The 27647-nt window shown below is 35.0% G+C and overlaps 3 protein-coding genes and 1 long non-coding RNA gene across 4 annotated transcripts; 2 read left to right on the forward strand and 2 right to left on the reverse strand.

Moving 5' to 3' along the window:
* Positions 1 to 54: 54 nt before the first annotated feature.
* LOC136815526 (adenosylhomocysteinase-like) lies at positions 55 to 3947 on the reverse strand. Its single transcript, XM_067071982.1, has 5 exons — positions 3793 to 3947; positions 1725 to 2465; positions 1300 to 1502; positions 931 to 1125; positions 55 to 252 (listed from the first exon to the last, which is right to left on the reverse strand). Exons 1-5 carry the CDS (start codon positions 3839 to 3841, stop codon positions 121 to 123), a joined length of 1320 nt encoding a protein of 439 aa, XP_066928083.1. The 5' UTR covers positions 3842 to 3947; the 3' UTR covers positions 55 to 120.
* Positions 3948 to 4097: 150 nt separating this feature from the next.
* Positions 4098 to 11472, forward strand: LOC136815528 (heat shock factor-binding protein 1-like). Its single transcript, XM_067071984.1, has 4 exons — positions 4098 to 4264; positions 9989 to 10012; positions 10839 to 10881; positions 11330 to 11472. Exons 1-4 carry the CDS (start codon positions 4169 to 4171, stop codon positions 11422 to 11424), a joined length of 258 nt encoding a protein of 85 aa, XP_066928085.1. The 5' UTR covers positions 4098 to 4168; the 3' UTR covers positions 11425 to 11472.
* An 895-nt stretch (positions 11473 to 12367) lies between these two features.
* LOC136815529 (uncharacterized) lies at positions 12368 to 19736 on the forward strand. Its single transcript, XR_010847729.1, has 3 exons — positions 12368 to 12574; positions 18002 to 18102; positions 19539 to 19736. It is a non-coding gene; the product is annotated as an uncharacterized lncRNA (long non-coding RNA).
* A 795-nt stretch (positions 19737 to 20531) lies between these two features.
* LOC136815530 (uncharacterized) lies at positions 20532 to 27068 on the reverse strand. Its single transcript, XM_067071985.1, has 7 exons — positions 26703 to 27068; positions 26197 to 26342; positions 24583 to 24788; positions 23661 to 23855; positions 22416 to 22599; positions 21949 to 22136; positions 20532 to 21685 (listed from the first exon to the last, which is right to left on the reverse strand). The coding sequence occupies exons 1-7, from the start codon at positions 27050 to 27052 to the stop codon at positions 21314 to 21316; spliced, it is 1641 nt and encodes a 546-aa protein (XP_066928086.1). The 5' UTR covers positions 27053 to 27068; the 3' UTR covers positions 20532 to 21313.
* Positions 27069 to 27647: the final 579 nt, after the last annotated feature.

Genomic DNA, 27647 nt, shown 5'->3' on the forward strand with positions numbered 1-27647 from the left:
GTTAGTTCCAAAGCAGAAACTGGATTCATTTGAACTCAATAAGCCATCTCTCAATTCATTTCAAGGATAAGTCGTCTTAAAACAAGAAATTGAGCCCTATTTACACATTGTATGAAATATTTAATAACGGTAGTGATCTGGTTTGAATGGACCTTCTTGTGGAAGACTGAGGTATTCAGCTTGATCACTTGTCAAATGAGTCAATTTAACTTGCAATTTCTCCAAGTGAAGACGGGCAACTTCTTCATCGAGCTGAAAAAAGAAATAGGAAAAAGGAATTAGTTTAATTAAAAAGATTACACAACTATGACGGCCTTTTAGTGTATTGTAGCATTATGTTCCTGAAAGATTCAGCATTAGTGAGTGATTTCAGCTATTTTCAAATAATTATTAGTATTAAGATAACCTCAGTTAGAATTTGACATCGTTATGTTCAGACATATGCTTGTAAAAATCATCACTGGTATATCTCAATAAGCAAAGCAAGGGTATATGAAACTTAATGAAATCTTGTAGTATGAATTAAGTCTTGCTATTTTAAGCCTCAGTATTTTAGTTTGACATCATAAGTAGCTTAAGACATATGCTTGTCGAAATCATCAAGAGCTTGCAATGGCTTTTCAAAAAATGAAAATATATTTTGCCTCAGCGATAAGATTGTCATCAAAATAACATTAAGACATATGCTTGTCTGAATCATCAATGGCAAAATTATTTAGATCAATGAACATTAACAAAATAACTTTGTAATATATTAGTTTATCTCAGTTTGTAATTTATCATCAAGTAACAAATATAAGACATATGCTTGTCTGAATCATCACTGATAAACTTTCATGGTTTTCAAACGGGTTAAAAATTGGACAAATCACCTCAGAATTATGAAAAATGTCATAAAACCCTTTGAAAAACTTTCGCATAAATTCTTACCTTTTTGGGCAACATGTGAACTCCAACGGAGTAGTTTGCATGATGCTTCCATAATTCGATTTGAGCCAAAACTTGATTTGTGAAAGAGTTGCTCATTACAAAGCTAGGATGTCCATGGGCACATCCCAAATTTACAAGACGTCCTTCAGCAAGTAAGATGACATGACGTCCATTTGGTAAAGTGTATCGGTCAACCTGAAGTTAAGTTTAAAATGGGTATAAAAATTTGTAAAAAATCTATTCTATTCTTTTAATACCCTCAGAGTTTTAAATTATCATCAACTTGATAACATGACATGCTTGACACAATATCCACAGACAATGAAGAAATAGGATAAAATAGATATTGCGTTAATTTGATTCACTCACTTGTGGTTTGATAGTCTCTCTTTTGCAGTTTTCATTAAGCCAAGCAGCATCAATTTCACAATCGAAGTGACCAATATTACAGACAATGGTATCCTCTCTCATACGTTGGAAATGTTCTGGTTTGATGATTCCTGAGCAACCAGTTGCAGTGACAATAATTTGTACACGGTCACATGCGTCATCAATGGTTGAAACTTCATATCCTGTAGAAAAGAAATGGAATATTTGTCATAATGCAAGCAACCACGTAGGTTAAGAAACATATAATTTTTTTTAACAGCTCAGACTTAAACTTATGAATTAAAAAGGCATCATTATTATGTACCAACTGACTATTAGTCGCTATAAATTCTGAACCTTGAATATCATCAATGCTGAGTAATTTATGACTTAAAATTAATGTAAGAAAAAAGGAGACAACATACCTTCCATGGCACATTGAAGTGCATTGATAGGATCAATTTCAGTGACAATGACACGGGCACCAAAAGCACGTAAGGCTTGAGCACATCCTTTGCCAACATCACCATATCCAGCGACCAAACAAGTCTTTCCAGCAATCATAACGTCAGTGGCACGTTTGATACCATCAACAAGAGATTCACGGCAACCGTACAAGTTGTCGAACTTGGATTTAGTAACAGAGTCATTAACATTGATTGCTGGGCATTTGAGTTTTCCACTTTTGAACATTTTGTAAAGGTTGTGAACACCAGTTGTGGTTTCTTCAGACAAACCTTTAATGTCTTTTAAAAGATCTGGATATTTGTCATGGACAAGGTTGGTCAAATCACCTCCATCATCAAGGATCATGTTTAAGGGTTTGCCATCAGGGAAGATGAGGGTCTGTTCAATACACCACATGTATTCTTCATCAGTTTCTCCTTTCCATGCATAAACTGGAACACCAGTTTTAGCAATGGCAGCAGCAGCATGATCCTGGGTGGAGAAGATGTTACATGATGACCATTGTACTTCAGCTCCAAGGTCAGTCAGGGTTTCAATAAGGACAGCTGTTTGGATTGTCATGTGCAAGCAACCAGCAATACGAGCCCCTTTCAATGGTTTGTCAGCTCCATGTTGCTTTCGCATTGCCATAAGTCCAGGCATTTCATTTTCAGAAAGCTCAATGTAACGGCGTCCAAGTTCAGCTTGGGAAATATCAGCTAAAGCAAGAAGGGTAATTTTAAATTAAAATTTGTTAAAAATGGAGTTATATCATTGCTGAATCCTGGGTTATCCCAGGACTCTGATCAACAGTCAGACATTAGACATTGTCTAACCAGGCAAGAACAACCTTATTCTTATTCAAAAAACTCCTCAGTTTCGAAGTAAGCCATACATTTCCTAGATTTTCAGAATATTTTAAAATTGGGTAAGATTCCAGCTGTTTTTGCCAAAAGCACAATTTCCTGTATTCAAACTTTTGAGGACAATGGCCTGGGAGATTGCACCCTCTACCATAAGTTGGTCTAATGTCGACATCCCTCTTCTAATCTGAACATCCTTCTTTAAGATAATAATGATAGGAAGGTCGGCATCACGGATTGAAACTTATTTCTTTTGCTATCAGTGGATCACAACCTTCCTCTATTATTCCTATCTATAGAGAAGGATGTCGACATTAGACCAACTTACAATACTTTCCTGATTAAAATTGAAGGGTGTCTTACTATATACGTTTCTGTCAGGGAGAGGCTCGGGAAAGTGGCTCCTTCTTTCCTCTAAAACTTTTGATACCCTTTGTTTGGAAAATTTCTTTTTAGCTGTCTGATTACTAAAAGGTCCTAGAACCCATCACCGATACGATCAAATTAATTTCAGGATGGTATATCATCAAGTTTCAAGAACATAAAAAAGAAATAAACATTGGGTGCTCACACAAAACATTTGGCAAGGACCGTTTCTTGTGAGGTGCAGGAATTGTGTATTGCCCACAATGCACAATTAAGAAAATCACGAGTGCAATAAACTAGGTTCTACATTTCAAGATAGATATTGGCTGGATTGTCAATGTTGATAAGTCGATATTCAAAAAATTGAGTATGTAAAATTTAAACAATTAAGATTCTGACTGCGTGATTTCTCAGTCAGGGAAATCCCTCAATTGCGGTATACTGCAATTGCGGTAGTTTTCATTCGTGTTTAGCCTACAAAGGCTTATAAAGACTACATATAGTGCTGGTCGACAAAGACAAACAAACATCGACTATAAAAAATCGTACGAGAAGAAAGCTTTTCTTTATTAAAAGAATCTGATCTACGGAAAAAATATTTTGTCTGTGCGTTAAAAAGATATGATCAATTATGTACAAAAATTGCCTGTTTTTCATTGAATCTTGAATTCTGATTCTTGAATGTACTGCAATTGCGGTATATGAAAATTGTAAAATTGACGTTTATACTGCAATTGCAGTAAAAATTTACTACCGCAATTGAGGGATTTCCCTTACTGTTTCTCTGGTTCCTGAGAAAATAAAATTAAACACTTGCCGACTTTGTGTGGTGGTTTGTTGTCCTTAGGTCCTGGAGGTGAAACCATTTTTGCAAAGTGAGTATTAAATGCAAAATATGAGAAATTTCCCTTTTTATTGCTGAATCCTGACCTGAGCTGTACGCTTGCAAGTGCAACAGAGGAATGATTTGGGAGTCTCGTGGGTGGCTTATCATTTCAACGCTAGTTGCTTTTGATTGGCTAAATATCTACCATTATGAATAATCGAAAAAAACCGAACAGGGTATAGCGCATCGCATCGAGCGCGAAGAGTCATAAAGCCTGATAAAGCGCGTATTTCTTTGGATCTCACTTGTCTGCTTGTGGACTTTTCACTGCAAGGCCAAGCCAAAAAAAATTAATCGATTATAAGTCATGGATGGTCCTATGTCTCCAAAGAAAGAAAAGTCTGATCCTTTATCACCTGCAGTATCAACAGAACCAAAGAATGTGCAAGATCTCACTGTATTTGTAAGTTTATATACATGTTTTGTGGCGAGGAGGTTGCAACTTAACTTTTCCATTTCTATCTTCTATTTTTCACTTTGTTTATGTTTTTTTTATCTTCCCACAAGCTCTAGAATTTCTAAAGGGCTAATCAAAGCTTACTTGAGATCTATATGTTCAGACGGTGTCAATCAATAAACAACTTCGAACAAAAATCGCAATTGAACGTAATCGAACGCGATCGAATAATTGCGAGCGAATATTCGATTCGAATCGAATCTCAATCGAACCAGTCTGGAAAGAAGGGAAATGTTACGCCGGAGCTGCGCCAACTTAACTGGAAAAAGTTGAAGGCAGCAGATCTCAAATCTCAAATCTACGCCGGAGATATCCGGCGCACAAGCCGCAATTTCCAGACTGGCAATCAAACTGTTTGAGTAAGGTTAGATAGACCTTTTTTCAAAGAGGACGTCCTGTTGAATAATTATGTAGTCCAGCCATAAAAACAATGATAGAGCCATGCATAATTACTGTATCATGCATATTGTAATAATTATGCATGGTTTTATCATTGTTTTTCTGCTGGACTACATAATTATTCAACAGGGCGGCCTCTTTGAAAAAAGGTCTATTGGTTCGATTGATAGTTGACTATGTTCAATTCTGGTTTGATTGGTTTGATTAATTGTCAATTACCGTGAGATTGTGGCTGAGTAACTTGCATCAGTGGAGGCTAACATGCATAGCCCTCAAATAAATGACCTGGCTGGTCATTAAAATACAAAGTTAAATCAAAACAAAAATGGTAGAGTAGAGCTGCGAGCGGAGCTGCGTAGTTGTATTTTAATGACCAGCCAGGTCATTTATTTGAGGGCTATGCATGTTAGCCTCCACTGATGCAAGTTACCTAAGTTACCGAAGTAAGTATCACCTTTTCACCTTTCCATCCGCAATCTTGAATTGTATGCAAAAATAGAGGAAGGAAAAAGCTGTGGTTGGCATGCCATTAAAAAAATTCCACAAAGAGGGAGTACACACATCAAACTTTCAAAACACGCAAACTGAAAGCAGTAATTATGACATCACACATAATCAATGTTTTGATTTGATCATTTGGCGGCTCTATTCCCAGGAGAATAATTTGCCGTCAGTCGAATAAGGATTGTTTTTTCACCTTTGCTAGTAATTTTTCAGCTTGAGTTTAATTTCTAAAAGAGATGATGAATATAATTATTTTTAGCTTTTAAGACTAAAGAGAAGCAAATTTAATCTTTCTTCTACAATTCAATATGGTGGATGGAAAGGCGAAAAGGTCTATTGATTTTTCTGGTGAAAATTTCTTTGCCACGAAAGAACGTCAACAAATTATACCCCTACCCCCCCTAAACGTCCATTTTCCACGGCAAGTCTGAGTTTGGAAGGCTCCCCTTACAGCCCCTTGGATATGAAACAACCTAGCCTAGGAAACACTTTGTGAAAGCTAAAAGATTTTGTGTCTGCACCAAAAAGTGCAAAACTTCAATTTCTATTCATTTATTTGCATAAGCCTAAAAAGCTAAAATCAAAAATATTTAACAAAAACTTGTCTATAAAAATAAAAAGTATATAAAAAAGGAAGTTAAGAATATTATACAATAATAAATAGTAATAAATAGTAAAAAAGTAGAAAATAGTAAAACATACAAAGACCTCTGAGGTATCTGCCAAGCAAACAACTATCAGAGAAGCTATTAGGGATGCATGGCGTGTAGAAGAAGCAGAAGAAAATGACAAAATCAAAAGATCTCGCAACGTCGTCATCCATGGCTTAGCAGAACAAGAACAAGAAGATGACAGTTCATGGGCCGAAGGTCTTGTTAAAGACACTCACACACTCGCTACTATCAAACGTGTCAGTCGCCTCGGAAAACCATCCCAGGAAAAGAAGCGCCCTTTATTAATCTGTCTATCTAGCGAAAAGGAAAAATTTTCACTTCTCGGAAACCTTCCTTCTCTCAAGGGCATCCAAAAATACAAGACAACGAGTATAACTGAAGATCTAACACCAGATGAAAGAAAGAACGTAAGGGAACTATCGTTCAAAGCTAAAACTAGAAATGAGAATGATAACTCTGATATCTATAAATGGAGAGTTCGAGGGGACTCAAAAAACGGATTCGACATCATCAAGGTCAAAATCAGATCCCAAACAAAGAAGACAGACACGAAGAATGTAGTATTCGCCAAGAATCTTGCTCAAACGAAAACAATCGGAGAACAATAATTCAAGAAAACCATAACGTAAATCAAGTAGATGATGTTGAAATAAAGATCAACGAAATCAGGATCTTTTATTGCAACGCCGACACGCTAACACCTGAGAAGAAGCGACAACTGGTGCTTGATGTAGAGAAACATCATCCCCACATCATTGCGATATGTGAGGTGAAACCAAAGCACGGTGGACTGCGAGAGCTACACGAACACGAGCTTAAACATTATAAATGTGTCAGTCATACGAACATGACCACTGGCATCGGTCGCGGGATAATTATTCTTGCTCATTCATCGATCAAACATTTGGTCACCGATGTCAACCAATCAATGAACCAAGTCAATTTCAATGAAGTATCCACAATCGAAATTCGTCTATCCGGAAACGATCTCCTGGTCTTCTCCTGTATCTATCGCTCCCCTACGAACAATGACACGTCAGCTGAAAATAACAACAAGTTGAATCATCTAATCAAAGATATCGCATCAAACAACAAATACTCTCATAAATGCTTTGTCGGGGACTTTAACTTCCCAACAATCAATTGGAAAAATTGGACGACGCCACATCTCGAGGAAAGTAAAGAAGAAAAATTTCTTGATGCCCTTCGCGACTCCTTTCTCCACCAAAGTGTAGAAGAACCAACCAGGTGCCGTGGGACTGACGACCCATCTTTAGTCGATCTCATTCTAACAGGTGAAGCTAACCAAGCTCTATGTCTAGAGTATCTCAGTCCTTTGTGTTTAAGCGATCATAGTTGCTTGACCTTCACTATCAAATGTGATGCTGTATTGAAACCTAAATCAGAAAGATACAAGTACGAGGACGCAGACTTTGAAGCAATGAAACAAGATCTCAACTCTGATGATTGGTACAAGCAATTCCCGGAGATGGCTGATTCTAAGTCAACCGAGGAGCTTTGGCAGCTTTTCCGAAAGAAGATTTTGGATATACGAAACCGTTTTGTACCCATAAAGATCATCGGTGGTCAAAACTGGAAGAAGAAAGGTAAAATACCTATTGGAGTTCAACTTCGGAAAGAAATAGCAGAGAAGAGACGCCTCCATCGGAAATGGATGAAATCATCGCCCGAAGAAAAAGAATACAATCGAGCAAAATACACCCCTGTAAGAAACAGAGTGAGCAAATTGATGAGACAAGCTCACAGGAACTACGAACAAAGAATTTGTGATAACGCAAAAACCAAACCGAAGATCTTCTGGTCACATGTGCGTAACAAGATGAAATCTTCTAGTACAGTTTCATCACTACTTGAATCACCAAATGTCAAAACCTCGTTAAAGCATGAAGATCACGAAAAAGCTAATATACTTCAACGACAGTTCTGCAGTGTATTCACAAAAGAAGCAGTAGGTGAGCTTCCTGCATTTGAAAAGAGAACTGATTCATCCATCAGAGATATTCATATCTCTGAGGAGATGGTACAGAATCGATTGAAAGAGCTCAACCATAATAAGTCATTCGGTCCAGACGAAATACACCCTAGGATACTAGCGGAATTATCTGACTATCTGTCTCTACCCTTGGCTGTAATCATGAACAAATCTTTAGTTGAAGGCTCATTACCACAAGATTGGAAGGTGGCACATGTCACACCTATTTACAAAAACAAGGGACCTCAGAATTTGGCAGTCAATTATCGACCTGTTAGTTTGACATCAGTAGTGTGCAAATTAATGGAATCAATACTGAGGAAACATATCATGAAGCACCTTTCTGATCATAATCTTTTATCGAACAAACAATATGGCTTCATTAACAACCGTTCAACCGTGACACAGCTTTTGTACTATCTGGATAAATGTTATGAGAGCATCTCTAAAGGAAACGTTGTTGATAGTGTCTACTTCGATTTTGCGAAGGCTTTCGACACTGTACCCCACCGTCGACTATGCAAGAAACTATCAGCATATGGCATCAACGGTTCAATCTTAAAATGGATAACGTCATTTCTAACAGGTCGAACTCAATCAGTAAAAGTGAACCAGTCCTTCTCGACTACAGACCCTGTAGTGAGTGGTATTCCACAGGGTAGTGTACTGGGACCAATGCTGTTCGTGCTATACATCAATGATCTTCCTGAAAAGGTCATCTCATTGATCCTACTGTTTGCTGATGATACCAAAATCTTCAAAGAAGTCAATTGCATCGAAGACTCTGTTTCCCTTCAGAATGATATAGACACACTTGTAGAATGGTCGAAAGACTGGCTATTACTATTCCATCCTGAAAAGTGTCACGTTCTGACGCTAGGAAAGTTTGGAAACATCAAACATGCTCATCCATATTCCCTAGATGGACGCCAATTGGAACACGTCTTTGAAGAAAAAGATCTTGGAATCCTCATTGACTCAGAACTTACATTTGAAGAACACATTGCAAAGCAAGTCAAAAAAGCAAACGCGATACTTGGCATAATCAATCGAGGATTTGTAAATATGAGTACAAGTACATTTAAAACATTGTATTGTGCGTTTGTTCGCCCGCATCTGGAGTACGCTCAGTCAGTATGGTCTCCGTTTCTACGTAAACACGTAAATCTGATTGAAGGAGTACAAAGACGGGCAACAAAACTTGTTCAAAAATGTCGTGATATGTCTTATGAAGAACGATTGCGTGAATTAGATCTTCCTACGCTCGAGTTTAGAAGACACTTTTGTGACATGGTCCAACTTTACAAGCACATCAACTATTACGAAAAAGATACCATCCCAAACAAGATAGCCCGTCGAACGCGACCAAACAGAAGGCACAACTTTGAGATGATTCCAAACTTTGGAAGCGATGGACTCCGTGGTGTACAAACGAATTCCTTCTTTTATCGAACTATACCAACCTGGAATAAATTGCCAAAAGATGTCGCTGAGGCAAAGACAGTCAAAGTCTTCAAAGAAAGACTCAACACTGCATGGAGTAAACACCCGAAAAGATTCAACACAAGACAATTGTAAAATACGTATAATCACGATCAGTTCCAGAGGCCCTCGTGCGCCTAGAACTTTGTTACATTATAATAATAATAATAATATTGAATAAATAGTTTATTAGTTGACTGACCCTCTGGACACGTGTTTTGACCCTGCTAAAGCATCAAATTGAACCATAGGGCACTAAAATTTACCCCTGCACATTTCAATTTTATCCCACGGATATGAGCAGTTTTTCATGACTTTTCAAATAAATACCCCTGGACAGTAAATATATCTTCCACCATGTACAGTCTTTTTCTGGAGGTGAGCTCCCTTAAATGTCTATTACCTTCATGAGACTAATTTCGAGGAGAAATAACTGAGTGTTTTAGCAGGCAAAATTTAAGGATTATTTTAGAAAATGATGGAAAAACTTAATAAGATGAGTAATAACTTATTTTGGCAAGGCAGCATTTTTGTTATTTTTGGTAAGAAATAATTTTCAAATTCACCAAAATAAGCCAAAGGGTAATCAACATATCAAATATATTATTTATTTTTTAGGTTGAAAACTTGCTGAGCACAATGGTAATTGATTATTACTACAATTTCATCTCTCTGCCATGCCTCCTTGCTACTGTTGGGAATCCATTGACTTAAAAAAATATTTCTAAGTCTCAATTAAAGCCTAGAATTAGTGCAATTGAATCTTTGGCATGAAATTAAAGAAATAATGCAAGTTATTCCTGGTTACTTACTCAATTACTTTTTTGCTTTTTGGCCTTTGTGTATGGCGCGCCAAAAGGGTTTTTAATAAAAAACTTTTTTTTTCGATAGCAACTTTTTTCTTGATGTCAACTTTTTTTTAGATATCAACTTTTTAATGTCTCTATTTACTCGATTTCATTATTTTGCAATGTTGACAGAGGCTTACAACACGCATGCGCAAAAATGCATTGCGCGCGTGTTTGATCGTAAAATTGTCAACAACATGCATCTCTTGATGCTCTACGGATTCCACGCATGCGCTTCCGCACCATCTCCTTCGTTCTTGTATTTTATTAAGGGTCCCTTTACACTAATGGTTCTCATTGAGGCAAAAGTTTGTATTGTACAACTTTGGTATTATAATAAAAATGCTGGTGTTAAAAAGAAGTTGGTATTCAAAAAAAAAAGTTGGTATTCAAAAAAAAAAGTTGGTATTAAAAAAAAAGTTGGTATCGAAATTAAAAAGTTGGTATTGAAAAAAAAAGTTGGTATTGAAAAAAAAAGTTGGTGTCGAAAAAAAAAGTTGGTATTGAAAAAAAAGTTGTTATATAAACCTTTTTGGCGCGCCATATTTGTGCAGCTTCTTTTTATACATTTCTTTGCTCACAAATATTTCATGGATTATTTCTATTTTGTTTCATTTTAGCAAGATAAATTTCAAGCTATGTCGGATCAAATATTGACAAGAAATATCATTTTCATCATTTTGCTTCTACTTACAACGTCGTAAAATCATGACTTCTTCTAGAGTTTTAAAACATCTGGGGAAGAATGTCCCTGGTTTTTCCCCAAAGCACACCCTTTTTAAAATTCCCTTTTTTGATGGCATATCTTTGACCAATTTAAACACTTCCAGCAGATAAAGTATTTTTCTACTTTAAAGAAGTGGTCTGGCAACACCACACCCTGTATTTGTCTGACAACAAACCTTTCTTCAGGACACCCTGTATTTGTGTTAAGCTTAAGTTAGTGTTTTTACGGGGTCATAAATATATTTTGTCAAAATTGAAGAATAGTAGTTTCAAAAGCTAAATAGAAGATCTAATCGGAATAGCGAATAAGAAGGAAAATATTGAAATATATGTTTATGTAAAACCAATCTAAGAATCACATGTTTTCTTTAACTGATATGTTTACTGGACGACATGGGTGGACGAATTGACGAACTGGAAAAGAACATAGGTGATCTTATGCAACAAGCTGGCATCGAAGATGAACCTGCTAAAAAGTAAACAAACAAAAACATTTAACTAAATGGGATGGAACCACGAAACTTTACATACAGTTTTTGTTGTTCATATTTTTATACCTAACTAAAAACGGGGGATTTTTAAATGCGAAACATGGTCAAATAGAAATTGTCGATGGATTGGGATTTTTTCTTGCCAGTTGAAACTTATTTTAGGTTGTTTGAATTAATTTATAGATCCTATTGTTATTTTTTATATAAATATTATACATAATATGTAAGTAACTGATCGAAACATTAAATAATAGTGCCACTCTTTGACTTTTATAACAGACCCCATTATTTGAACTTTCCGAACCACTTTTCTGCTTTGCACAATTTTTCAAAAACATAAGGTTGAGTAAGTTCGAGTAATCTGCCGAATTTATTTACTCGAACTTTGGATTCCAATGTATGTTAAAAGTTCAAGTAATGTTCGAGTAAGTTGGGGTTCTAGTAATTTGTTAACTCAAACTTTACTAGAATTAGTATAATCAAAAGGAAATTTCTTATATTTAAGTTTTTAAAGCTATCGGTTAGCAAATTACAGAAACACTCAAAATATATTTAGCTATCTTTTCAATTGTTAATTTGGCCAATTGTAACTTTTCTTTAGATATGTTTTTATAATATCGAATGAATATCTATATCGTACTTCAAATATTCACTTTCAGTTTAACTTTCCTATATATTTTACATCTATTTCGTGCGTAATGTAAGGATTTAAAGACATTTAACTTAAAAAGTTTTGAAAACAAAAATTTCGGCAGTTTCAGGTAATTTCGATGATTGATAAAATTATCACAAGAATAGAACAATTAATGAATCTACTGTTTGGATGTAAATTTTCGTACAGGTACCATTTTATTACAAAGCATATTTTCTAAATACCGTTGCTATGATACTTAGACTAGAATCGACTGGTCGAATGGGGTTGATTTTCAGTTAACCTTCAGATCAACACAATAAATCTATATTCAACTTCATGAAGAAAATTTTTGCGTTTTTAGGTTGTTGTTTTTATCCGAGGTTACTAGCTCTTATTTGATTATTTTTAGATAAAAAGATTGTCCATAAAATGGCAAAGTGCTTCTTCAGTGTTTTTATTGCAATTATTTTGCTCGTTCAAGTTTTCCATCAAGCTGAGTCCAAAGGTAAGAATTTCGACATTTTATTAATTTCGCATAGCGAAAGTATTACGATAGCCTTTCTGTGTGCGTGGCGAGAAAATTTTTTGGGCGCAAATTATGGCGTGGGCGTTTGGCTGCGGGCGTACTACGGCCAATATTCTAAAGGTGGACTCACTCACAAAGATAAAAAACAGCGCTTTTCTTGATAATTAAAATACTATAGTGCAAGATGTGTAACCAAGCCTTTGTAAACATTCATCTTCATCATGAGAACTAAGGGAACTAATGGCTGCTTGATTGCACATGCTTTTGATACTTGCTGCTGCTGTAGACATTTTTATCATGTTTTCTGGTCTTTTGTAGAGTATTTAAAGAGGTTTATTATTCGTTTACTACTAAGTATTTTATGTTTGTGTAGTTAGTGAATGCACCAATAAATTGATAATGCTCAGTAAGTTTTAAGTAGTACAAAAAGAGTTAATTTTACACAAACAACAACACCACATAACCCTCTTCTTCAAAAAACTACAAACAGCGCAGGTATCATATTTTTTTCCTTTTTTCACCAAATAGTTATGTGTTAAATGTTAACCAATTGTGACAAACAGTCTGATTTAGCAAGTATTTCCACATATTTCCTAGAAATTATGTCAATTGAAATTCAGCAATCATTTCATATATATCGAAGAACTATCAGTCAGGGAAATCCCTCAATTGCGGTATACTGCAATTGCGGTAGTTTTCATTCGTGATTAGCCTACAAAGGCTTATAACAGCTACATATAGTGCTGGTCGACAAAGATAAACAAACATCGACTGTAAAAAATCGTACGAGAAGATAAATTTTCTTTATTTAAAAGAATCTGATCTACGGAAAAAATATTTTGTCTGTGCGTTAAAAAGATATGATCAATTATGTACAAAAATTGCCTGTTTTCTCCTTGAATCTTGAATTCTGTTTCGTGAATATACTGCAATTGCGGTATATGAAAAATTTAAAAGTGACGTTTATACCGCAATTGCAGTAAGAAATTACTACCGCAATTGAGGGATTTCCCTGACTGACTATCGAGCTATCCAACAGTAGCTGTTCGATTACCAAGCCTAATTTGACGAGACAATTTTTTGATTAGTTTGATTATGTAAGTTTGATGACAGTTTTTTTTCTAATGAAGTTTGATTGTTGTTCGATGAGTTTGGATTAAAAAAAAGTTCCAGCTTGTTTCCTCCCCGATGGCGATGGCCGATGCCAGGCGACGATGTCCACGTCCAAACCTTATCAAACCAATTTTGGTAATTGAACCATCAAATTTCATCGAACGATAGGTGTTCGATTATCGAACCTGATCGAACAGTAATTGAACTTTACCTGAAAATCTTCAGTTTGATGTTTGATTATATACATCGCAGTTCAATTAAGTTTGATGCGATCAGTGTTTTTATTAGCTCAAATGGTCCCACTTATTGCTAGCGCAACAGCTCAATCAAACACGTCGAACATCAATCAAACTAATTGAACTTTACCGAAATTTCTTGGTTCAATGACTGTTGGATTTGTGGTTCGGTAATCGAACAGTTCGATTGACATCGCTTGGCCGATAGATATTGGCCTGCTCTTTAAGGTTTAGCGTGGGTGTCTGCTTATAAGCCGTCAGAGTGTAAAAAGAATGGGCAACAAGGTACCGTCAACTCCTCTAACTTGGACGATTGGTCGAAAGATGGGACTGTTGCATATCTGGTCTCTATTTCAACTTACTGAAAAATCGAAAGAGAAATCGTGTATTTTTAAATACGCCGTTCCTTAACTCAAATCAAATGACTTTGGAGGTTTGGTGAAATGGTGGCCAAATTGCTGTCCCATGTTTTGTCAGATAGTCCCAAGTTAGAGCAGTTGATGGTAAAAAATCAAACTAATTGAGCTTCAATCAAACTTCATCAGGATTTTCATTTTGAATTATTAAAAATTCCAGTGGTACCGTTGTTTGGTATGAGATTCCCATTTCCCCACTCTGGAATCTTCCCCCTATATCTATTTTACAGGATAAATTCTTTTTTTATAAGCAAGTGTATGCCCCTTGGTCAGGCTCGTGTATGCTTAAGTTCTCAAAGCATCCCGGCATAGTTTATGCTTATTATATGCTTAAGATTTAAGAATCATGATTATGATTCACCCGAGCCAAGTTTTTAATGAAATTTCAGAAATTTTGTAAAAGTTTGTTCAGATTTTGGGAGCATTGGAATGTAGGAAACCGTGGAATGTCTTATTTTTTACTTGACCTCTACCAAACCTTTTTAAACAGATAAAAATGACCACTTGAAAAATATTTTAGGCTGACATATATGTTCATGTTATGCTTAGGAATCCTGCAAATCTGAGTCTTCATATGCTTTAAGCGTTATGCTTATAAAAAAAAACATGTAACTGGCAAGAGATTGGGGAGGGTTTGTTTTAATAGGATGCAGTTAGAGCAGTATAAAGGAGTCATTCTTGTGATTTGATAGAAGGGCCATTTATAATCGATTACATTTAATATTGATTCTTTTACTGCTTTTAGCACTTACTACTTTCACTGGGTGTGTAAACATTTTATTTTATGATTTTGAAAGATTTACGGTCAACCTAGAAATAATTAATTTTAAAGCTCTCTATTATAGCATCATAAAATAATTGAAGATTGAAAATAATTGCTTCACTTTTAGTGAGGTTTAGTCAATTTGTATCTGGTGGGAAAATTTGAGTGACAGGTGGTAAATAAATCCCCATATTCTATCTTGACCGAAGTCTGTATCCTTAAGTTACGAGCTTTTCTAAATATATTTTATATGGATTATTGCGTTGAGATTTTGGAAAATCTCAAAGAGTATTATTTCTTTACAGTTGGCTAGTTTTTACCCTGCCATTTTCTAGTTCAGAAGCTGGAGCTCAACTACTCAACTGTTTTTTGCCTTTAGTGGCCTCTTGATTGTCCATAGGGTCAACTGATGCTTGTCTGAAGGTTAGACCTGCTCTGTCCGATGGGTTAGACCTGCTGTCTGTGGGTCAAAAGTCATAGGGTAAATTTCCAAAAAATGTTATATCCTCAAACCCACAATATTCTGCAATGTTCAAATTTTGTTCTGGAAAAGCCCAATGATTTTGATGGTGGTGCGCCATCATTCATATCAGAAAGATAGTATACAACAGATTTTTCAGACTAATGTACAGTATATGGACCCCAAAACGGAGACGGCCCCCAAAACGGAGGTTTTCATTAAAATGAAGATTCTGACTTGTAGATTTATCAGAATTAAACGATTTTTGTTTATTTTGAAAGAATGATGGTTATACTTAAAAATGAGCATGTTTTTGCTGGTTTGAGACAGATTCAAAACAACATATTTGCGTCTAAAGAAAATATTTTAACACCAAAATTAGATAAAAATTGCATATAACTCACTCTAGCTCCTTGGATATTGAAAATAAGTTATGAAAACGGGGTATAGGAAACTTTCTACACCTAATGCCGTTCAGAAAATGCAAATACATCTGTGACTTTAGAGGCTGGGTAAAAGATATAGCATCTTGAAGGACAACCAGTATTTTGGAGCCCTAGAATCAGCATTGATAAAACCGAAAATTCTAAATGTGAGAAAAAGCAAAAAATCTTGGAATTCTAATTCTATCACCTTGAGTTAATAGTTTATAACAAAAAATTAACTATATATATAAAATTTTTCGCTGAATCAGCAAAAACGGCAAATTCTGTAATTTTTTTGCAAAATATAGGAGAAAGATATCTTTAAAGCTTAATATTTTCAGTTTTAGTTAAGCTTTCTTTCTAAAATTTTTACAGCTTATTCCATACATGAATGGAACTATTTTCAAAAGAGATTTGTTTTCAAAAACTTGATTAAGATGTTTGGACTTTGCAATATCGAAAATCTTGAAATATTTCATAAAAATCATAAATTTTACATCCATCGGGTCGTAAATTTAAGGAAAAACATAAATTTGTTCATAGTTTTTCCCCCTATTACCACTGGGCTTAATAATTTGATTTTAACTACACCTCCGTTTTGGGGGCCCCAAACCTGCATTTTGACGACCAGGGGTATACTGTAAAAATTTTATCAAATAAAACCCTGCCCAAAACCCTCTAAATCATATTTCAAAACTATGGTCAAAATTTTGTATTCATATCTTAAAGATATCTCGAGAAATCGCTAAAATTTCAAACCTCCATTTTGGGGTCCTTAGAAAAAAGCTACCTATCTTTAAGCGATTGAAAAATATTGTTGAAATTGAAAATTTTGAAAAAGAACTTCCTGGAAATAAAGTAGAGATGTTAAAGGTTTTCATGCAGCAAAATTTTTTGTAAAATCTATTTTCCTCTAGATTTGAGAGAAATTTCAAATTTGATCGCCGTTTTGGGGGCCACATACTGTAGCTATTTTCTCAATTTTAGAAAAATTCTACTGTTTATAGAAAGAAGTTGATATAAACTTTGCGCAAGTGAAAGAAGTCTTATCACAAGTGACGTGTTATCAAAGCACAAAATGATTTTTCTGGCATCAGAGAATGAAAAGTTCATTTTTTCTTCTTCATTTTCAAAAAATTTTAAATTTTTTTTCTCAAGTATATTGCAGTTCTCTGATTTATTCTGAATATAAAGATCTTTTTTACGCTTATAAAAAGGGATTTTTTAGTTTTTTGCTGCCGGCGTTTCACGCGTCTTCGTCGTTGATGTTCTAATATTATGCGAAATTTTCGACTTTAAGTCGTCTTGTTTACCTTTTAAGGAAGCTAATTTTGGCGAACTGCAACCTTTTAATTTTTATTTGCAAGGATTAATTTTGGTGATAGTCTAGTGGGCGAAATAACCTTTTTTGCTTCAACCGCCTTTACAAGTAGTATAATGTGGGCTTCCATTGGGCTTGAAATATTGCTGACTTTCCAGCGTTTTCGGCCCTTTTCTGCTAAGCCAGCAAAATTTCAGATTCAAATCTCTAAAGATCTAGCCGTGGAAACCCTAAAACCTATACCTCTATTCGATAGTACTATCTTCGAAACAAATCTGTTGAAAGTAATTTTTCGTCAAAAATCTTCTCAAAAACGCTGTCGTCCGCGTAAAATTTGCATTTTTGAGAACGTATCGTCCATTTCTCGTGTCATAATTTTTGCACTGAAAACATCTTCGTTTTTTTTTCAAAAGATTTTATCTTTTATATTATTCTACTTCAAAATATCTTCCCAATTGTTTAAACTCTTACTATTATAAATGTGAGTTGAGAAATTGTTTAAAAAGTAAAGCGCTCACATTGCATTAAATTCGCCAAAAAGCTTAAAATTAAGAAATTCTCAAAAAAAAGTGTTTATATTAGATTAGATAGCATTTGCTGACTAAATCTTGAAGAGCTTGTCCAAAGTTGTATCGATTGAGATGAAAACTGGATTTAATTTATTTTATCTAGAAATGGAAATTTTGGAAAAGTTTATGAAAGACATGGAAAACAAAATTACGAAAGAAAAAGTTCAAATGGAAAAAGCTGCTGTTCCAATGACTTTGAAAATGGTAAATATGTTTATTCGACTCCATTCCCCGTGTTATTCTTCTTCTCAGTTGCATCTTTGAATCTTAAAGATATCTTTCGTTACGGTATATTTTGTACACTTTTTTCGTTTATAAGACCTAAGAGGCTAAAATCCAGAAAAAATAAAAACAGTTTAACAATGCTGAGCCTGAAATTACTCAATTTCAAGCAATTTTGGGTTCAAAGTAGTAAAAACTGGGTATGATAAGCCTAAAATACCTCAATTTCATCCTATACTCCCAGGCACTTCACAAACAAAGAGTTTGGAATAATATAAGCGGGATGGGTGTAAAAAATCTCAAAACTTAATAAGTGGGAAGGGGGTTGGAATGAAAATGTCCTGGATGGAAATCTTTTGAAAGGGGTTAATACAGCAGAATTAGGGCAAAAGATGGAACCTTCAAAAACATTTCCCCAAAAATCAATAAGCGGGGTTGGGCTGGAATAAAAATGTCCCGGGTGGAAAATTTTCGAAAAAATAATTAGCGGGGGCGAGAGTAAATAAGAACAATTTGAGGCTCAAAGTGCCAAAAAAATAAGGGAACAGCCGAGCCTCAGCAAAATTTTACTGGTTCATAAAAAAAGTGTAAGTATTAGAAATCTGAATCCTGCTGAAGATTTCTACAAATATGGCTTTGTAAGGCGAGACCAATTTGATTTGTTGTTCTACAGACAGATCGTTAGGAAAATATGGGTCGGTCGGTCGGTAAAATAAGAATAAATTTTTCATTTATCAGGGTTGATAAGGTACCGAGAAAATTTTCCAAAAAGTATCTGCAATCATGGTTGTAATATTTGAGAAAAAAGGGAAATCCACCGGGAAGTTTTGAAACCACAGTCGATTTGTAAGTGCTCTAGAGTAGGTTGGAAGGGTAGAGTTTTAACATGACACTTAAGATCTGAGGATCCAAATGTTCAAAAATAGTCCAATAAGGCTCATAATATAGCCTGGATGTCTATAAACCCGAGCCAAATTGAAACATCCGATTAAATTTGAGAGATGGCCCAAAATCGACTTTCTCGCCCGAACTTCAAATTTCGAAAACGAGGAAATAAGCTTAATTCTCAATAGATTTCGACCATGGTTGTGGATCAAAAATTCACTTTGTTTTTTATCTTCGATGAAGATCATAACAAAATTTTAGTGTATGGAATGCTTTTTATGATTTTTCAATTTCTTGAATTAATTTTCAGGTTTATTTAAGTTTAATTCTTACAAATAACTAGTGTGTAAAATATATTGTAGTGGAAATTCGATATTATTATTTTTTGATTTTAGCAAAAATAGGGTCCGGGCCCGTAGAACAACAAATTAAATTGGTTTCGCCTAATCCATAATTGAAAAATCGACAATCCATGAAAAATCATGCTTTTGCCGCAGACTAAAAATAATTATGTATCTTCTTTCTTCTTTCAGTGTCTTCAAAATTATAAAGTGTGTATCGAATCTCGAGGTGTGAACAAATGCAGTATTGATTTTAATGATTGCTGCGAAAAGATCAAGAACTGATTGGTACATCCTGCCAATAAAGAATATCATATTAATTGAAGAAAACTTCTTACTTGTAAACAAAATGTTGGCATTTTATTTCAAAGAACTTCCTTTCCAAAAATATTATTTTTGGTGTACATTTATTTTCTAATATAAGCAGTTCCAATTTTCGGGTCAGGGCTTGGGTGTTAAACTTTTGCCCGGGGGGGGGGGAGTGTACTAGGTTTGTGAGATTACGGGTATGTCCCCGAGCCAAAGTTTGAAAATCGGCCCTTGGAGAGACTGAATTTCAAAAATGTTGTCCTTTTTTTTGACGTTTTTGATACCCTTAGAGAGACTATTTCCATTGGTGTCCGGACAATTCCCCACTGGTGAATTCCCCCCCGGTGAATTCCCACCCAGTAAATTCCCCCCTGGTGAATTCCCCCCTGAAAATTTTGAAAAAAATCATACCCTTAGATAGACTTTATTACAATTTTTTCTCTGGAAATCAAAAAATCCCCTGAAAATCCTGAATTTTCCGACCCTTAGAGAGACTAATTTGAAACTTTCAATCGAAACAAAAATCTACAATTTTAGGGTCAAGGATTTTTACATGATAGTCTACAAAGTTTTAAAGAATCACAACGCCCATTTTTTTTGATTCTGAGGAAAGAACTGAAAGATTTTTACAAGATAGTCGTCTCTACACAGATTTTTATAAGATAAATAGTAAAATCGCTTATTTCAAATTACATGGTTTTTTAGTTCACCAGGGGGGGGGATTCACGGGTGGGAATTTTCCGGGGGGATTCACCAGGGGGGAATTTACTGGGTGGGAATTCACCAGGGGGGAATTGTCCGGGAATCATTTCCATTATGAGGATGTTAAAACTTGAGTGAGAAAGACATGAATTCACGAAAAATAGACACAAATATATTTATCATAAATAAATAGACTATGCAAGGTGAATAAATAATATTTCTATAGTGTAAAAATAATCCTGTACCTCCTTAAAAATCTGCGTAAATATTTTCATAAAATTTCCAAATAAAATGTGAAAATCAAAGTAAATTTGATAAAATGATATAGTGATTTATAACTAATGCTAATTAACTCCAGGTCACTTTACAATTTTACAGTTTTTTGTTCGGGGTTTTTATCGAGTCCTTATGTCATTTCCCGAATACTCACTTCTCGAGATCCGTAATCAAAAGCATTGCGGGCCTCGTTTTCAAATGAAATAATTGCTTCAAACGACATTTCCCAAAAGGCTGTTTTCAATTTTGGTACATAACTGCAAACGCTTGCAAACATTTATTTTATCTGAAGAGGTTGATGTATCGTAGCAGTAGTAGTCTTTGAGGACGAGGTTCGCAATTATTTAATGCATTTCGAGAAGAGTGTATTGTGAAGGCATTTCAAAGTTGCAGTGTTAAGTTATTCTGGATATCGATTTTTGGTATTTCCCCTATGCCATGTGGGAAACAAAACCCCGAATTGTTGTATCAGTTGTAGAGCTTTTCCATGGTATATGTTATTTCAGGGGTTCCATAAAGGTTCTAAAGTAATTTATCTCGGAATCCAAAGAAAGGAGCAACTATCGGGAGGAACCCCTGAATTATATCCTTATAAATTGATAGAAACCTTATAAAATGACCTTAAAAGGCACACCATCTATCTTATATCGAAAATCTTCTTATGAATTTTTCCATAATTTTTACATTTTGTGTGCTTCTTCTTCAGTAGCCAACCGAATCATTTCTGACGTCACAACCTCAATATCACAATATTCGTCATCGTTGCTATAGAAACTACTGACGTCAGAGTTGCTGTGGCAACTCAAATTATCATCATATCCAAGATGGCTGCTTGATGGTGGACTGACTGTAAACTTGCCTTCTAATTCCAATAAAAAGCCATTGTCTAGCGTTTTACTATTGGCCGGCTTGCGACGCTTCACACTAGCCGTTGATGGTTTTACACGCGGTCCATTTTTCTTTCTTTCTTCAACAAGTTCTTTAGATTTCGGATTTTCTTTCGAGTCACCCTCAGCTCGCATTGATAAACGTCGAAAAAGATTGGCTGCATTCTAGATAAAAATTTATGTAGATAATTTTAATTGACAAAATTCAGATTGGAACTAAAGTTTCTTAGGCATTACGGCATTATACTCTATATTTAAGGACGTCCCTATATATAAGGATTGTCCTTATGTAGCGCAAATCTTAAGGTTTCACTTTTTCTTGCTTGAGAAAGGTTAAAGATTCCTTTAAACTCTCGGTGATCCTGAATGTTAGCACTGTTTCTTCGAATAAGGAAAATCAACAGTTTGAAAACGAAAGCGAAACTCACCGTTCTTTGGTGTTCAGTACCGTTGTTATCAACTACTTTCAAATTGCTTAACTTGTTCTGTAAAATCTCTGATGTAACAGGAGCCTTAATTCGAATTGTCTGTTTAGCGACGCGAAGCCCATCCTCCTTTTCACGCGCGACGTTTAAATATACGGCATCGTCCAGATAATCGGCCGATGATTTGTCATCTGAAATGATGGGTTTGATAAGGTTTTATTTAGTACATTTTCATTCTAGAAACAAATTTCATACCTTGAGTATATGCCAAAATTCTAAAATACTTGTCGATTTCGCAGATTTCACAGCAAACCGTATCTAAAAATCTGACAACCTGAAGATCTCGAAGAGAGCTTTCTAGGATTTGAATTTTAAAGACGACCGGTTTAATCAAAAAGCCTAATGATCAAATTGAAATGAGGATATTAATACGATAAATACCTTCAAGTTTCAAATTTTAAATGTCTTACTTTTGACTTCTTGCATGGACGTAGCAGTTTTAGCAGGTAATTTAGCGTATGGGAGTTCATTAGAGTCATCGTGTAAACCATGACTAAACTCATCAGAGACTTCTACTGTAGAAAGAGTGATTTGTTTATCCACACTACCAGTTGCTAAGAGCGTTCTATCAGGTGAAAGTGCCAAACATTCCACCTAAAATGGAAGAAGAATGATAAGGAATAAAAGGCTGAAAAATCTCAAAAGTATGTATAATCATAGCCTGTACCAAACTAGCCATGGACGATTCTTACATACTTGATATTGTCTTGTGTCGGCCTGCTTCAACATCTCGATGGTATCGGTTAGAGAAATTCTGTGTCTCGTTGCCTATGCGCTACACCACAGAGGCAGCAAGAGACTTGTGAAAAAAAGCTTAGACACGGAGTAGTGTCTGACCGAACGCATCGTTTTTTTTCAGCAGAGAAAAGTGTTTGATACAGGTAAGTATAGTAAAAAGGAACTTCATATTGATTCTACAGAACTCTTCATGATGAAAAGCATAAATTTAGGCGAATGATTAATGGGCTTTTCCAGAAAAAAACCGAGCACCCCCTGTTGAGGAGGTCCAACCTTTTGTGACCTACCCCCTTGGAATTCCAGGCAATTTTAGGATCATACCCCTCTGGAATTCCGAATTTTTACAAATTTTCAATCATTCCCTCTTGAAATTCCGCTTATTTTTGACGGATTTTCGTCTACCCTTATGGAATTCCACTGCATTTCAAACCTTACCCCCTTGGAACGGAAATGGACCTCCTCAACAGGGGGTGCTCGATTTTTTTTCTGGAAAAGCCAAATGATTAAATACATGTTGAGGTTTGTAAGCTTTTTTGCCTGGGGAAGAATTATTGGGTAAACGATAATCTAATCCCATGTTATATTTTTCTTGAAAAAACCCTATGTGAAGAAAATAGCACGCGCTCTCTAAATCATGTGCAATGGGCTCTTGCAGAAAATTTATGTACATGGGGTTGGAGGATATATTGGATATTTTGTCCGGGGGTAGTGAAAAATCTGCAAAATTTGCCTTGTTTTGGGGACAAATTTGCTCTGTTTAGGGGTAATTTTGATTGTCCGGGGGGGATAAGATCTTTTGTCCGGTGGATCATAAGGTATTTTCACAAAACACCTTATATCCTCCACCCCCATTTTCAAATTTTTCTGGAAAAGCCCAATCTTTTAATCTAAAACAAATGAACAATATATAAACCTACCTCATAGCTCCACGTATGTTGTTGTAAGGAACAAATAGGTTTCCCTTGCGGATCAAAAGTATTCCATAAGCAGCATCTTGTATCACCGACAGTGAACAAAAGAGATGAAGAGAGATAGGAAGTACCCATCACAATATTTGAATGTCCATACAGACAGTTGATAGCTTTGTTAGAACGGATATCCCATATTGATACCTGATACAAGATAAGCGAAAGTAAATTGGTGGCAATTGTTGATTTAGAGCTTCAAGCATGGCTTCAGGTTGCCTTCATACCTGCAATTTAGTTCCCTATTATTTCTCATTAAATGTTTTTTTTAGCCATTGTTTGGGTACCAAAAACTGAGCCTGCATATACTTATAAATGTTATGCTTATAAAAAAATGTATGTATATGTTGATTTGCAAGAAAAATAAAACTATATGATGATGATACCATTTTTTACGGAGGAAAGACTCCCAAACTCTACGTAAAAAAATTAGTCTTGTCCCTCAATTATTAGCAAAGGAACTCACTACAAAAAATAGGAAAAAGTTTATCTACCTTGGACAAATGGAGGTGAAGAGAAAACTAGCTTACTAATATACACTTCATACATGTCCAGGGCGTTAAAAATGGCTTAATACACATTAAAAGTAATTTATTCATTTTCTATACCTTATATCAGGATAAATACACCCCTTTGTCACAGACCCGCTGGAAAATTTGGCAAAAATTTCGTCCCCGGTGGGAAAAATACCCTAGAAATACCCTAAGAAAATGACTTTGATTTCATCCCCATTCGAAATTCATTGTTTAGAAATTGCACTCCAAAACAATTGAGTTTTCCTCCCCATTGAGATCTCAATAGAAATTTTTTCATCCCGCTGTGGGAAAAAGGTTTCACCGGGGCTGTGAGACAGGAGTGTATAAATGTTTGGTACCTTTGAGTCACGTGATCCAGCAGCGATATAATTCCCACAAGGTGACCACGAACAACATCTAATGCCATCCGTATGCAGTCCTGATAAAATAACATCTGAATGCCACTGGTTATCGTTACGCAAGTCCCACAATCTCAAGGATGTGTCCTCACTTGCACTACATAATAAGTTGGGATTGCACTCATTGAATGCACAACACCATACCCCTGAAAATAATAACAGAAGCAGTGATAAAAGTTCTTTCATCTCAAAGGGATTCCCGTCTCAGCGAAGTATATAAAGAGGCTTCTTCTTCTCTAAATTCGGCATAACTCACCAAAATTTCAGGATATATGTGCTAATTTGGTGTGTAAAATCCGACGAAAAACCTAGGTTTGACCAATTTAAAAGGTAGATAGACACACAGTTGGGGAGGCCGTAATTGTGGTTATTTTGGATTCTGTAAGTTTACTGCAGAAAAGGGAAAACAGGAGAAAAACTTGACTGTAATGTTGTGAGAACAATTAACAAACATTATAAATATGTCTAGTCTAGCGTGCTAGGCGACGAATTCAGACCAGTAGAAAATAAGCAAGAACTAATGGAAGAGGAAAAGTGTAATTATCACTGTTTAGACCTTATCGGAGTTTTTGATTTTTCTAAAAAAGCGATGCATTGTGGGATTGTTTCGAGTGTATTACAATCGAAATCTCTTATGAATTCCTCAAGGGAATTCTAATGTAATACACTTGAAACAATCCCAAAATGCATCGCTTTTTCAGAAAAATCAAAAACTCCGATAAGGTCTATTGCAAAAGGGAGAAACTTTTACACTCTGTGAGTGCAACTGAATCTTCTTATATCTCGAACGCAACATTTTTTGAAATTATGGAGATTCGAATTATACTGCATAAATTATGTCATTGACTGAAAATAGGTTTATATTATAGAAAGAATAGGAAAGTCAATACGACATTCGAAAAAAGAGTAAAGCTGAAAATCTTTTACGACAAGAAAACCGAAATATTAAAAATTCGAGCGCTCTGAGAAAAAAAGGTCTCATTACTACAAGTGATAAAGGTCGGCCATTGTAAGTGGTAGGTGAAAGAATTTCTCTTACACAACACATAAAGTACAATGCCAGACATATCTTGTTAAAACGTTGAAATGTCACAGTGTAATAGTTTCATTGTCATGTCATTCTGTCAAAAGTAAAGAAATAATAATGTCAAGTCTTCATTAATCATTTTGTGAAGTTCAAAGATTTTTCAAAAATCACATAGAAAAGGACATCTTTTTACTCATCAACACTCCAATTACATTTAAAAGTCACAATGCCCTAAAAAATCTTTCGATGTAAAGATAAACTTGTAACATGTCACAAAAAAAGTAATTTCATACTTGATTTCGTCATATTAAATCAGTTTAGTTAATTCCGAAAGAATATATCTGTGAAAATTTGAATATATCTATATTTATCTGGTTCAGACACACCAATTAATATCGATAATAACCGGTATTTTGATAAAATTCCCTGATTAGTTTGCATATTATTTTTTTGATTCTATTTGGGTCAAAAATGAGTGGAAGTAAACAAAGCTCAACTCAACCAGTAGCCTGGAAACAATGCCCTACCTTCTGCATGTCCTTTTAGTTGTACAAAAGGGTTGATAGTCATCATATCCCAAATGATGACGTCACCTTTCCATGAAGACGAGGCCATTTGTTTACCAACGGAGTCAAATGAAATCGATAACACCCACGACTCATGTTCAACCAACCTAAAATATTTAGAAATCTTATTGTTTTATTTTTTTTAAATATACATCAAATCTGAAAAGTCTAAGTTCAAGACCAATATAATAAAGCGAGACTTTGTCATAACATTGCTAGACCCCTCATAGCTAAAACAAACTAAAGAATAATCAATAAAATACAATTCTAAGTAAAGAATCGTAAAAGGGCCTAAAAGCCCTAGTATCCTAAGATCCATCTATAGATGAGCCTATAGACGTTCAGCTCTAATGTAACAGTTATTTTACGATTCTTGGTTAATCTCTAGATAAGTTTCATATTTTACAATGCAAGATAACCTAAAATTCAAACTAAACAGGATGAAAATACAACTGTTGATAACTTACTTCGCCATAGCTTCATTGTTATCAACATTCCAAATAACCAAAGAGTGATCAGATGATCCAGACACCATCATTGAATCTACTTGTGGAAACCAAGATAAACAAGTAATGGTTTCTCGATGACCATTCTCTAACACTTTTGGATCCTCCAAAGTCTTTAAATCCCATACTAAGATAGTTTTATCCCAGCCAGCTGATGCAAGATGAAGTCCACTTGAGTTGAATTGAACAGCTGATATGTTCCATGAATGACCAGGTAGTTTGATTTGCTCCTCAATTACTAAATCATTTGTTTTGAAACAATGAAGTTGAGCATCCTCATACTTTTGAAGAATCAGATCTTTGTCGTGCATTTTATGTAATTTTCATATTTCTGAAATTATATTTACAAAATGTTCATAGAATCTAAGTCCAAACTATCTTCAATCAGTACAGTAGAGCAGCAGATACATTTTATCCTTATTGAGACTTATTACCTTGAAGGATCGATGAAGCCATGTATGGTAATATTGAATAAAAATTCAAATAATCAGACAATATATTCTATACTTATAATATTCTACGCTTAAATTAGAATTCTCCCATTCTCGCATAAAGCTTTTTCGCTAGTAATTTTTAAGCACACGGTAATTCTTTTTTGCGCCTTTTTTGTATTGATCTTTCAATTGGCCAATCTTCAGCCTTAAAATGAAAACCATGAAAACATGTATTCTTTTTCCTCTTTATTATTTTCTTATTTGAACATTTTCAAGAACCCTTTGAAATTTGATTACTCATTCTCTTGTTGTTTTTTTCATTTTCAAATGTCTAACTCTCAAGTTTTCAAATGATGGCTGAACTACTCCAAAGCACAAGAAAAGTTTTACAAGATATACTCTTGATTGTGGTATATTCTAGGCGAAGGCAGTTTCGATTCGATTTGCTTTCAAAATAACTCCATTTTTTAAC

This window comes from Clytia hemisphaerica, unplaced genomic scaffold, assembly GCF_902728285.1.
Source record: "Clytia hemisphaerica strain Z4C2 unplaced genomic scaffold, Clytia hemisphaerica genome assembly, whole genome shotgun sequence".
NCBI lineage: Eukaryota > Metazoa > Cnidaria > Hydrozoa > Leptothecata > Clytiidae > Clytia > Clytia hemisphaerica.

Excerpts from the sequence above, each read along its gene's own strand:
- LOC136815526 (XM_067071982.1), bottom strand. The coding sequence starts at position 3,841 with ATGGTTTCACCTCCAGGACCTAAGGACAACAAACCACCACACAAAGTC. Across the intron at positions 1,503-1,724 it reads ACTTCAATGTGCCATGGAAG|GATATGAAGTTTCAACCATT; the intron begins GTATGTTGTCTC and ends TCTTTTCTACAG. Across the intron at positions 253-930 it reads TTCACATGTTGCCCAAAAAG|CTCGATGAAGAAGTTGCCCG; the intron begins GTAAGAATTTAT and ends TTCTTTTTTCAG.
- LOC136815530 (XM_067071985.1), bottom strand. The coding sequence starts at position 27,052 with ATGCACGACAAAGATCTGATTCTTCAAAAGTATGAGGATGCTCAACTT. Across the intron at positions 24,789-26,196 it reads ACTAAAAGGACATGCAGAAG|GGGTATGGTGTTGTGCATTC; the intron begins GTAGGGCATTGT and ends TATTATTTTCAG. Across the intron at positions 21,686-21,948 it reads GTACTGAACACCAAAGAACG|AATGCAGCCAATCTTTTTCG; the intron begins GTGAGTTTCGCT and ends ATTTTTATCTAG.
- LOC136815528 (XM_067071984.1), top strand. The coding sequence starts at position 4,169 with ATGGATGGTCCTATGTCTCCAAAGAAAGAAAAGTCTGATCCTTTATCA. Across the intron at positions 4,265-9,988 it reads TGCAAGATCTCACTGTATTT|GTTGAAAACTTGCTGAGCAC; the intron begins GTAAGTTTATAT and ends TTTATTTTTTAG. Across the intron at positions 10,013-10,838 it reads AAAACTTGCTGAGCACAATG|CAAGATAAATTTCAAGCTAT; the intron begins GTAATTGATTAT and ends GTTTCATTTTAG.